This window comes from Suricata suricatta, chromosome 1 (genome assembly GCF_006229205.1).
Source record: "Suricata suricatta isolate VVHF042 chromosome 1, meerkat_22Aug2017_6uvM2_HiC, whole genome shotgun sequence".
In the NCBI taxonomy this organism is placed as follows: domain Eukaryota; kingdom Metazoa; phylum Chordata; class Mammalia; order Carnivora; family Herpestidae; genus Suricata; species Suricata suricatta.
Window position 1 is genome coordinate 33097042 of NC_043700.1, and position 12868 is coordinate 33109909.

Here is a 12868-nt window from a genome sequence, read left to right on the forward strand (position 1 = left end):
TTCTTTGAATATCACATTTATTGAAGGATAAAGATACACTGAAAATGTAGAAAGAAATATGTAAGCCCAGGTCATATTTGAAGTATGATTGTAAAGTGAAAGGTACTTGTGGGTCCTAGAGCACCAGTTCTGATGACATCCTGTAAAATCATTCCTTATACCCCATTATGAAGAAGGGACAGAAAAAGTTCATTTTTCCTCTAGAAAATGACATCCGTAATTTTTCTTTCCTGCTTTAGCCTGTTGGCAGAGTTGATGCATTTGGGCAGGTCTTTGGTCGTGTGTGGAGGGAAGGAAACTAGTGAGCACAGTTGAGGAATATGTTTCAGTACTAGCAACTGATGGTGGTTTCCACCTCATTTGTCCTTACCGGTTTTTAAAACTGTTTATTTTAAAACTATTATTCAAGGAATAACTTATGCCCTGGTTGTGCATAGTACAAATGGACAGCAATACTTGACTAGACTCAGATAAGATACATACATAGAAAGGTAAAATAGCCAGAATTGGACATTTTTCTGTTTAAGGCTTCATGGAGTTGTCACGGAGAAAGTAAACAGAACTAAAATAATTTAGTCAGTTATGTCCTGGATTTTGAGATTTTGAGCTACACTTCTAGGATACATAAAGGCTTCTTTGTACTTTTTTTTTTTTTTTAATTTTAGAGCGTGCGTGAGCAGGGAAGACGGGGCAGAGGGAGAGACCTTAAGCAGGCTCCATGCTAGTACAGAGCTTGGTGGGGCTCCATCCCACACGCCTGAAATCATGACCTGAGCCAAAATCTAGTCAGATGCTCAACTGACCGAGCTGTTCACGTGCCCCTTGTTAAAGCTGCCTTATATGAAAGATCCTTTCAAGAATGGCATTTATATGAGAGATAAAATGCTGTAGATACTGGGATACCAGCTGGCGGACTACAGTATGGTTTTTTTTACCAGAATGTGTGGCACAGAGCAGTGAAAAAGAACCTTGAGCTTTGACTCCATGATAATCCATGTGAGCAAAACTGTAAACCTGCTGAGGCAGAATGATGTGCTGATGTCCTCGCTCGTACCTCGTAAGAGGGCAGAAGGTCAGAAAATCTTGGGCAGTTACGAAGAGCTGATTCACCTGAGCGCCACTGAGGTAGTTCCAATTTCTAAATACTAAAATGATAAGGATCGCCAGGGTTCTGTGCAGTAGGAAGTACAAGTCTGTCCTGAAATGGCTTATGGCATTCCGCGTCAGTCAGCGGGGGGTAATACTGCCTGTAGCAGACGTAGGCGAGTGTCAGGCCAATCATGGATCCAACTAGGACATCTGGAAGAGAAGAGATAGGTCTTGTCTTAATCATATTAGACCCGTAAATCATGTTAAAACACCACGCAGTGCTGGCATTCTAATATTTTGGGTTTGGTTCTATTTAAAAAATTTTTTTAATGTTTTATTTATTCTTAGGAGAGAGAGAGAGGCAGAGCATGATGTGTGAGGGGCAGAGCGAGAGAGGGACACGGAATCTGGAGCAGGCTCCAGGCTCTGAGCTGTCAGCACAGAGCCCGGTGCGGGGCTCAGACCCACAAACCGTGAGATCATGACCTGAGTTGAAGTCGGACGCCCAACTGACTGAGCCACCCAGGCGCCCCAGTGGGTTCAATTCTAGATCACCACAGTAAAGCGATATCTCAGTAAAGCAAGTCATATGAAATTTTTGGTTTCCTGGTGCAAACTGAGTTACGCTAACACTGTGCTGTAGTCTATTAAGTGTGCAATAGCATTACGTCTAAAAAAAGTATATAATTAAAAAATACTTTATTGCTAAAAAATGCTAACCATCACCTGAGCTTTCAGCAAGTCATAATCACTGATCGCAGATCACCATAACAAATATAGTAACAATGAAAAAGTTTGTAATATTCAAGAATTACCAAAATGAGACAGAGAAACACAAAGCAAATGCTGTGGAAAAGTGGCATCCACAGACCCGCTTAGCGCAGCATCGCCACCGACCTTCAGTTTGCACAAGACACAGTTATCTGTAAAGTGCAATAAAGTGAGGTGTGTCTGTGTAGAGACCTTGGCCTTTCAGGTTTCTCTAGTTGTTTAGGCTACAAAAATCCTCAATTCCAGGTTTCTGGTTTCTTTAGACTTTCTCAATTTTGTTATGGGAGTAATAGGATTATCATCAGGTTCTTTTCTAAACCAAATCAAAACACATCTTTAGTTAAATAAGTGTAAATAAGCCTTTTTCCAAGTATACTAGATTAATTTTTTTAAAAATTCGGAATAACCAATTTTCACTTAATGCTATTAACCCCTTTTTCAACACTGAAAGAGTTCTAGAGGAAGCAGTAAACTTCAGGAACTGCCTTTGCAAAATATAAATAAATGGGTTTATTCTTTAGGAGCCTTAGGGCTCCCTAAGGACCTCTGGGAAATACTGTCAGGTTTTTTTTACTTAGTTTTCTGTGAAGATATTCTGTCATTTGGATGTTTTACTATGTCATTCAGCTTAAACTTCTTGGGTTTAACTACAGTTTTATGTTTTCTTGAATTTTACTTTAGTTTCTGAACAAAAACCTCACGACAATAAACTTGATTTTTAAGATCCTAAGTAAGTTGAGCTTTTGAGGTATGTTGTAAAAAGTTTCTTAGAGAAAAACAGAATTCTTAGTTCTGAACTTACGATGCTTCAGAATAATGGAAAATTTCCTTAAAAGGAAACCGTGCTTTCCCATCGTCCGTACAGCTGTGAATGTGTGCTCTTGGTTCGGGAACCCAGACCAGCCCGTACTCATTTGTCCAGTCATCTAGCAGATACATTCAGCGTCTCCGCTGTGCCAAGTGATCGGGATGAAAGGGTGGCTGCAGCGCAGGAACTTCCATGGCCCGAACGCCTCACTTACCTTGCCAGTGATGCTTATAGTCACAGGTGCGGGACAGTGCGATCACAGCTGCAAGGAGGAGAGGCGACAGAAAGACACAGAACCTCCAAGACTTCCCACGGCCTTGTGGCGTGAAGCAGTGTAACTTCCCTGCCAGGTAGAAGGAAGCAAAGGCCAGACCAGCAAATGCAACTGGAAGACAGAAAACCTCTAAGTATGTCTTTTAAAGGAAGCTCTGTCACTCATCTGCAGATAGGTGGCGAGGGGCTTGCATGTTTTATCCTTTTTTGATACCCTTCTGGTGTAAATCACTGATGACGGAGGAGGAGGAAATGGAAGGGAAAATGAAGGACTTTATTTTGTGTCCCAAAATTAATAATATTTACCCTGAGAACAGTTTTGGAATACTAACAATTGGGCAGGTTATTTAACTTCTCAATGCCTTAGGTTCCTCGTCGGTAAGTGGGAATCATAAAAACAGTACTACCCACCTCACTGCTATTATAGCATCAGAAGAGGTAAGAATCAAAAATGCTTTGCAAAGAACCTGACACATAGTAGTCCTTCAGCAAAGGTTAGGTAATATTTTTATAACTAGAACAAGATTGCAGGATCTAGGCAAATACAATAATCCTAAAACAGTCCAAATCTTCATGAAGGTAAACTACTTCCTCTGTCCTCAAATATTTACCCTAATTTTTGAGGCTCAGGCTTGTGAAATCTTGGGGTTATTATTATTTTTTTTAATGTTTTTTATTTATTTTTGATACAGAGAGAGACAGGCATGAGAAGGGGAGGGGCAGAGAGAGGAGACACAGAACCGGAAGCAGGCTCCAGGCTCTGAGCTAGCGGTCAGCACAGAGCCTGACGTGGGGCTCGAACCCACGAACGTGAGATCTGACCTGAGCTGAAGCCGGAGGCTTAACCGACTGAGCCACCCAGGCGCCCCGAAATCTTGGGGTTATTAAAGAAGGGCGGGGGGCGGGCTCTAGTTTCTAGATACAAGAACAAGAGCGAGATGATCCCATCCTCCCAGGCTTCCTAGGTTAAATTGTGACCCCCAAAAAGGCATAGATCTCAAGTCCACATGGGAATCCTACAGGACGAATGTCCACTGGGGAAGCTCTTCCGGCCCTCATTCACCACGTCCTTGTCTCCTGTGCACATCAAGTCAGAATGGGCCTGCCCATCCGGGAAGCATCGGTAGAAGAAGTCTGGGCGTGGCCTGAAAAAAGAAGCATGATCTCAACACAGATCGCTTAACAACCCCAGAAATTACTTTTTGGTTGTATCAGACATCCGTAATCCTGTTGATTGTCGGTCAGAGTGTCCCAGGCAAATAACAGAAGTGGATTAGGACAGTCACCATTTACAGAGAAGCATTATTTCCAGGGTCAGCATTTAAACTGGGAGGTGGGACCGGGTGGGCGGGAGCCGGTCCAGCACATGATGAATCTTTAGGGCAAAGAGCAAGTCACACTGCAGCTTCAGCAGGTGCTCTAGAGGACTCAGGCCCTGCTGCGACTATCGGGGAAATGCTGTTCAGGGCAGCAAAGAGCCCAATGTCACCTGCAGGACAACCATAGGGAAAGGGAGGAAGTGTTATGTGAGAAAAGTAAGGTCACACAGAGGAGGAGAGGAGGAGGTGCAGCCACGAGCCACCTCGTGCTGGGGGGAAGGGCCGAGGCTGGCACCCGGTGCAGACTTGGCCCACTCACCTGCCTACCATCAGTTTTACTGTGTTGGTAAAGATGCCGTTCAGAGCCAGGGCAAGGCTGGCAGCTGGAAAGCAAAGAAACTTACTGTTAGTGGTTTCTGCCTAGGAGGCGCTGCACGGTCATTATCTCTTAAGAGAGCAGCCATGTCTTGGAGACAGGGTGGGTCAGGCTCGGAGTGTGAAAATAATTCTAGCTCTTAATGTATTGTCGCAGAGAGAGAACTTCTGTACCAGGCCGAAGACTTCTGGGGTACAAACTATCCAGTGCATTTAAGCACTGCTAAGAGGTTAACTAAGTTCTTAGAGTGCTAGTTTTCGGTGTCATGGGTGACAACACGGGTACAGGGAGACAGGATGACTTTAGGAACGCATAAGTTGGTGGCTTCCACCCACTGAGGTCACACCTCCAGTGGCTGAAGCCCACAACTCCTGCCTTCTCGTTGGAGCACCAAGGAGACAACCCAGCCAGAGACCACTAGTTCTTACCCAGGCAGGCCTGTCTGCTGTCTGTCCCCCCTGCCTTCCGGAGACATCTGGCCAGGAGGATCAGAGACAGGGGGCAAAGAAATGCGATAGCCTGAAGCAGAACATGGCAGAGGTTAGCAAACCAAACCAAACTCCAAGTAAAACCCCCAACATGCTGTTAAAGGAGCTCCTACAGGGAAGAGGGGTGGTGGGGACAGCAGAACTCACGGTCAGAGCTCACTGTCCCCTGTTAATGTAAGCGGCGCCAGTGTCTACGGCAGCTCCACCTGCAAGTAGCAGCACCCATTATGCTAAATGACCAGTTCCCTCGAGCCATCCTAAGGAACCGAGCTCTCAGAACAGGTCCTGGAGCCAAAACGGACATCATGGTCTCTAAATTTGGATCTTAATCAAAAGGAAACAAAATTTTTATTACATCAAGGGGGGGCGGGCAATAAGTTCCCTACGAAGATCATTTTGCAGCCAAAATGATCACCTCCTGCTTCCTGGTATTCAGCTCAGTAATAATAGGTACTAAAGTCAGAAGGAAAGCTAGTTCTCCACGCACAAACATGGGCTTGGTAGGGAAATACTCAGCTTCCACATACGGATTCCGGTAAAGCCACATCTCCTCCGGTTGGATCAGCCGCTGGAAGGGAGGGAGGAGCTCTGTTACCCTAAAGGAGAAACAAAAATGTGCAGAGCCCATCAGCTTGCTTCCTCGGACGGCGGCCGCCGGGGCTTCCCACCTCGGCCCGCGGGAGCCCGGAGCCGACGTGGGGACTGGTCGGCCGGCCTGCCCGTCTTCTTCGGGTCAGCAGCCCCTGGTGTGGGGTCTGATACCAGGACGCTTACAGGAAGGCCGCGAACAGGGCGATCCGCACACCCAACTCGACCCCGAGGGCCGCCACCGCCTTCCCCATTCTGCCGCTCAGCCCCGCTCAGTCCCGGACGGACGCTGCGCTGACGTGGCAGCCGCTGCGGCGGCGGCGGGGCGCGCGCCCGCCCCCCGGGAGGCTGGGCCTCGGCTGCTCTGGGCGCGGAGGCGGTCGGCCACCTCCCTGCCGGGAGGTCGGCAGTGCAGGGAGCAGGAGGGGTGGCTCCGCGCCGTTGAGAGCAGCACCTCGCAAAGGGAGTGAGGAGCCAGCTGGGCCCAGCCAGGCTGCGGGTCTCCGTGGAGTCTGAGAAATCATGCAGAGGAGAGGGACACACACCTCCCCGTGGCGACCTTCGCCCATGTCAGTGCCTCGACGTTCTCCTACCACGCCGAGTGGGGAGCGACAATCTCCAAGGACCTCCCTTCTCTGAAAACCAAACCCAACCCCACGTGTTCGGCTCCAACTGTGTCCGCAGCGCGGTGGCCGGGGCATAGCCACCATCACCATGCGGCCTCACATCTTGGGTCACTCAGCCCTCTCTGTGCCTGGTCCCCTCCCTTCCATTATGACCCCTCGTCCGGCAGTTGTGGCAAGAAATGACAGGCAATGAACAAGTTCACAAGTTAACTTGGAACATACAGGACAATTTATTGAAGTCAATCTCAAGCAAAATCTGAAATCAGTGGAATGTCATTAGGAACCTTTCCAAATTAATCCTCACGGAAGCAAAAAACACATCTGAATTCCAAAGTAGTTGTAAAATAAAAAAAGGCAACATCTCAGTAAATATAATGTACAAAAATTTGTTCCTACCAGCACACACAGTAGTAAGAAGCTTAAAATTACAGGCAATCCTAAACGTACTATAACTAGTCACCAATAAGCTATCTATATACAGGTTAACCAAGCTTTACACGTGTCACACTATGCAGTAAAACATAGGCCGATCAACAAAATCCCCAAAATATCATATATCTTGAAGTCTATGTGGCAACATCAAGTCATTATACAGTAATGCCCTAGTGGAACACCCCCAGGGAAGATGAACACTAATCCCTTAGTGTCAAGAGCTTCTAGCCAAGTCACATATAACTCAAAAGAGATTGACTTTAGTGAATATTGATGCTCTGTTATTAAAGACTCAAGTCTCAAGTGATTTAGGCAAAATAACATTTCACAGGATCTACAAAGTTTATTACAGATAAACAAAGTACAGAAATAACCAATCTACAAAGGTCATTATCATAAAGATCACAAGAAAATGAAAACAGAATCTGTAGGTATCTGTGTTTGTTGTGCAATATCACAAGTGGTTACAAATGAATTTCTCATACCAATTCCAATTATGCACACACCCTTGTATATAAAAAGGATCTAGTTATTAGCCAGTTGTCATCCTCATGTAGCATCTTGGTCACTGGAGGGAATGTGATTTTCGTTTTTGACATAGGGTATGTGACAGCACAAATGAGATAAAAGTAAACAAGTAAATTTTATCCAGTCCACTCCCAAACTGACAAGAAGACCTTACAAATACAAATACCTGATCTCGGGATCTGCTGGCAGCTGAAAGCCACCTGCTCACGTCCGAGGCCGCAGCAGGCAGGGAGAGGGCCTGCTCACACCTGACGGTGCTCTCTTGCCAATCCGCAGATGCAGAAGGTCACTAAGAAAACTAGAGGCTGAATAAATGACTTTGGCAATTCCCTTTTTCTTACACGTAATGGACTTGCACGGGCTACAGAAGCACAGGTTGCTCTCCCCCTCCTCCTCTCCCTTCATACGTTTGTGCCACAAGCGCCTGAACTTGTCACCTAAGCAATGGACTGACGAGAAAAGAACGGAAATGTTTTTTGAAACACACAGATTACACCCTGCATTTCAGGAGTGCAACGTAAGTGCAAATCTTTGTTTTTTCCCTACACAGGCATATATATTAAAAGGAAAGAAGAGGTGCATGGGTATAGGGTTGACAAAATGACAAAATAAACATATATAGGAAATATACATAAAAATGCTGCTGATGTTTCATGCAAGAGTCTCTTCCTCGAATGCATACATGAAATCTGACATAGCTACGGTAGACACTCTCCCAGTTGTAGAACTTTGCCTTAAATCCAAGTTAAAGAGGATAAGAGACTATAGGCTATTTGTTTGCAAAACAGTATACAAAACAATGCTTTCTACCTCATAAATTTAAAAATAACTGTAAAATAAGGGGAATCTGAAGAGTTTCAAGTACTTAAAAAACCTGAATTCAATGAGGCAGAGGTCTCAATGTTAAAGTGACTACTTCGTACCTGTGGTAAACATGATCAGTCCCCTGTGAGTCCCCCTTACCCGATTCTATCCCCTTTCTCTCCTGGTCCCCGCCCCAGGTAAAAGTCGGTAGATTTCAGTATATACAAATTTCCAACTTTTCAGTATTTAATACATGGCAAAGCTGTCTAACTATATCTATTCCCCAGCTCATCTGAAACTGGAAGGGAGTTCTACAGATGACCTGGTTACAGATAACCAGGGACCAATTCTAGGTGGCCCTGGGCTAAAGGAAATGGTTCCAAACGATCACTTCATGTCTGCAACAATATGGCCATATGACTCGGGGTGGCCGGATGCATCAGCCTTGGAAGAAGGAAGTGGAACTCGCGCTGCCCAGTGATAAAGCAACTTCTCAAGGTCATCGTACCTCATGTAGAAGTACGTCAAATGTAAGCCTCCCAAGCCATGAGGGCTTCATGGCAACTTGTGTCCTTATCCTGTCGGACGTGGCGTGTGGCAGCATCTGGACGTTAAGGTGAATTTTTAAAGGGACAGCCTGGGGCTTAAAATGAAGTGAAGGGCGAGCCACGGACCCTGGGGCGTCCGGAGACCCCCCTGCACCGCGGCCTCCCTGCCCTCCACGCTGCAGATCTGCGTCCAGCCCCGACCGGAGCACGGACCACACAACTAGTCCGAAAGGAAACTCGACTTCATGAGCCACGAAAGAAACTTGTCCAATAGCCCGCCCTGTCTGGGAGTCCTTTACATGATTATCTTGGAATTTCAAAACATTATTCACAAGCATGTTTCCAAATATTCTGTGGAAATGGCAGAAGGGAGCTGGGAGTAGCCACCTCCCCCATTATTAGTTTTTGTTTTTAAGATATGTTCCTGACTTGAACACACAGCTCCAAGTTTCAATGATTCTAAAAGTCGGCCTATTTTATAGCTTAGGCCAGATCATTTTTGAGAGTTAAGGTAGAATAGGAACTTGTGAAGATAAAAAGTAAAATAAAGCCCACCTTCCTTCTGACTCTCTAGCCCTGATTAGATCTGAAAGGAGTGAATCACTTCCTCCAGCTGCTTTGGCCTTCCAGGAACGAAGGGTCAGCCACCCCCTCCCAGCTCCAGCCGGCCCTCCACACACTCCGGACTCCCTGACTCAGTCCCGCGCTTCCTGCACTGTGCACCCGGGAGGGCTTCCGGGCCCTCCTCTGTACTTATTCCCATCTCATTTCTGAAGCTTTATGATGATGATCAAAAATTTTACATTCACTTCTTCTTCCAAAGAATTAACATGAGGCTAAAAAAAAAAAAACACCACCATTATCCCATGCTGCTATAAGTTATCTCATTTTTGGACAAGAATAAAAACCAGCCATCTATGCTCTGACCACAAACACATTTAAAAGTGAACAAATACCAACTTCAGACTGAGAGCACGACACATCATTTGGGTATCTCACCGGCGAGGCGCAGCGAGCACACTGCACACTGCTCTCTCTCTCTCTGCTTCTGCAGCCTGCGCTCGGAAATACAGAACAGAGGTCGGTGGGGACAGCACGGAGGTGTGAGGAGGGCTCCTTGGCACCGGCGGGACTGAAGCCACTTCTCGGACCCTTAAAGAGCGGTCAGGACAAGACTTGGGAGCTATGGTTAACTACTTTGTTTTCTATCCTGATTTCTGAAATGGCAGAACAATCCTATTAGGTACACCCCCCACCCCCACCAAAATGATAAAAAACAATCTCAGTAGAGCTGTTACAGGACATGAACCAAATATGACACAGTGAGGAAGCTGCATAAAAATACTTACACCTAAGGTACGCGCAGTGCAGAGGGTGTGCCCTGGCTCACCGTGTAAAAGTCCTCAGATATTACACAGCACTGAGTCCAAAGCAAAGCAAGGAGAGAAGATTTCATGTTGGATACTGTTTCAACAAGAGTTACACTTCGAGTGTTAAAGGAAATCCTTCATGTTAGTAAGTTTAAAAAAGCAAACATTTATCATATATATACATGTATATACACGTATATACATGTGTATATACACACATATGTATATACATGTATGTATGTATATCTATACACACACAAAGTCTTAGTATGATAAAACCTAGATTTTCTTAAATTATTTTTAAAAGGATATCAAACTATATAATTGATCAAGAGCAAAGTTTAGTGTTTTGGTGAAGCTGTACTTCGTGTCCTCGCAGCAATTATATTTGGTAACATGTACAGCATTTTCCATTTGCTCTTTCTTCTGGGACGATGTCTGACCAATAGAATTACTGGAGGTTCGAGAAATCACCTCAGAATTAGTTGCTGGGATCAGGTAAATGGCAGTTTAGGAGCTTAAGTAAAGGAACTGTAGTGTGGTTTTTGTTTGTTTTGTTTTTTACAAGACAAAATCCAGTACAATTACACATTTACATTAAAAAGAGAGAGAGGCACAAAACAGCGTTTTTTTCTTTTTTTCCAGAGAAGAACTCTAAAGTGACGAGAAGAAAGGAACACATATGACACAACCAAAGGAATGTGGCTGAGCATCTACCCTCCCAACCTTCATAAGGTTCCTAGAAACTTGAGGGAAAATAAATGCTGCCACGTACCCGCAAGTGTAAGCAGTCAGAATCCACAGAGAAAGTTCTAGTTCATTCAAGCTAGCCCTAGACTTCTACTTAGCAGTGTTACAACAATGTCTGACATGACTAATTACTTCACAGCAGGAATACTGGAATCTGTATGTTCCTAAGCATTAAATCCAAGTGAGTTTTGTGGGCAGACATCTTGGTACATTTGCAACTGTGAGATCCAAGCATCACAACCAACCGATTTTGCTAACGCTGCTTTCTCAGGAGCTTCCCTAAGTGCTTCCTACGACGAAGGGTGTTTGTGTGGCTCTTACCTACCCTGGAGAAGTGCCCCCTTCCTCAATGGGAGCAATGATGGTCACTAGATAATACTAAATAGAAATTGTTTACACAGAACTTGGGGCTGCCTCTACCCCTTCCTCCCCCCAAATCAGGAACTAAACCAAAAAACCTACCCAGACACAACTCAGATTCGTTTGTGTAGTTTCCACTAGGAAACGTGGCTGAGCGGCCTGCCAGCCGACAAAGGGAATATGTGACTGGGGGCGGGAAGCAGAGACAGGAGAGAAAAAGCCCTTGATTCTCTCCGAGTTGGATGAGGGGGCTCCACTACACTGAACACAAAACGGTGCTTGTGTGATCCAGTGTTTGGTCTGGGCCTCTCGTCTCCCGTTAGTGCCTTTGTCAGTGTGTCAGGATTGGGGGGGGGGGGGGGGGAATGACCACTCTAATGATGCATTCACGTCCACATAAACACACTTCATCAAAAATGTCCGTGGTCAACGGAAAACGTTTCCAACTCAGTGAGCACACGCACCCTTTTCTGTTTTTCTCCAAAACCCAAAACCACATGACATACCCTTCTAGGTAGAGTTATCACATCTTAAAGCCCACCTAGGTTAAGACCACAGAGGTAAAATCCACTGAGGCATTTTGTTTTCAAGAGGCGAGATTCAGCACTCCTGTAAAGCCCTTCTCTGAGACTACGAAAGACATTTTGAAGGGAAAGAGAAGCAGCCTCCCTACTGCTCAGCAAAGAGGTATATGAAGATCAGCAGAGCTTTTCCCAGAGGGCCTGCTCCAGCTCCTACGTGAGACACGTACACTGAAGAGACTACCTGAACTACGTTTCTCAAGATTAAAAAAAAAAAGAAAAGAAGTAAAGGAATGATGACTACTTTTGCTTTTTACACCCAAGGAACACATCCTAGGCTTTAAATTGATCTCACTGACAAAACTTTCTCTTCTAAAACTGAAGACATCTTTTTCCAGCTGCAAAGGCATTGAAGCACAATAAAAGGCAAGAAAGTCCAAGGGAATCGGGCCCACTACAGAAGAGGTGGGAAGCCGACAAAACAGAAACAGACACCACCAAGTGCTCCGACCGGGCCACCGGGCTCCCAGTTCCCCGTTCGCACTTGAGTAAGGCAGCACTGATGGCCAAGGCCGCGCACACCGCAGCCCAATCCTCTTCCAATATCGTCACCAATTCCCTTTTTTTCTTTTCCTTTTTGTCATGTCAATAAAAAGAAAAAAAAGAAATCACCACCCATTTATTCTTTCAGGTCTTCTCCCAGATCCTGTGATTCCAATTTGCATTTGATCTTGCTCCAGTACTCTGCCGACACGGGCGAGGCGGGGTCGTGCTCCGAGCAGCAGAGCCGGCCCTCCAGGGCCGAGGGAACCAGCGCCCCCTCTCGGTGATCTTTACAGAACGAGCGCGGGCAGAACTCGCAGAAGGAGACAGCCGGGCTGCCGCACTCCGCGCACTGATGCCACGGGCACTCCCACTTTCCTAGTGAGGGGTGGGGACAGGGAAAACCATCAGTGCCCACCTTGATGACCTGTGAAAGACCCCCATTCCCACCGTCCCCCCTGACTGGAGACCAAGTTCAACTGAGCTCCACTCCAAACTTCAGCCAAACCGAACACACCGGTGTACCGCTGAGTACTGGTGAGCCCCGAAGAGTATGGAGGCGTGCTGCCGCCGAAACTCACCACCCACTTCATGCCCCCCCCCCCCCCCGAGTCAGCTGCTCACCCAGGGTAACAGGACCTCAGGGACCAGTCTTCAGCTGGCCCGCGCCCACC

At 46.1% G+C, this 12868-nt stretch overlaps 2 protein-coding genes across 4 annotated transcripts in view; both read right to left on the reverse strand.

Moving 5' to 3' along the window:
- Positions 1-731: 731 nt before the first annotated feature.
- PLPP5 (phospholipid phosphatase 5) lies at positions 732-5985 on the reverse strand. Of its 3 annotated transcripts, none has more exons than XM_029936180.1 (8): positions 5899-5985; positions 5612-5720; positions 5065-5155; positions 4580-4643; positions 3962-4086; positions 2883-3011; positions 2663-2786; positions 1131-1299 (listed from the first exon to the last, which is right to left on the reverse strand). In XM_029936180.1, the coding sequence occupies exons 1-8, from the start codon at positions 5964-5966 to the stop codon at positions 1224-1226; spliced, it is 786 nt and encodes a 261-aa protein (XP_029792040.1). In that variant the 5' UTR covers positions 5967-5985; the 3' UTR covers positions 1131-1223. The 3 variants fall into 3 exon arrangements, with proteins under 3 accessions (XP_029792039.1, XP_029792040.1, XP_029792038.1); XM_029936178.1 differs by having other exon boundaries at positions 2883-3053; XM_029936179.1 differs by lacking the exon at positions 2663-2786 and having other exon boundaries at positions 732-1299; positions 2883-3053.
- Positions 5986-6544: 559 nt separating this feature from the next.
- The window catches only part of NSD3 (nuclear receptor binding SET domain protein 3), a 75160-nt gene continuing 68836 nt past the window's right edge, over positions 6545-12868 (reverse strand). The window contains exon 24 of the mRNA XM_029936172.1: positions 6545-12572. Coding sequence (XP_029792032.1) covers positions 12331-12572 — 242 coding nt within the window. The 3' untranslated portion in view covers positions 6545-12330. The remainder of the gene's footprint in view (positions 12573-12868) is intronic.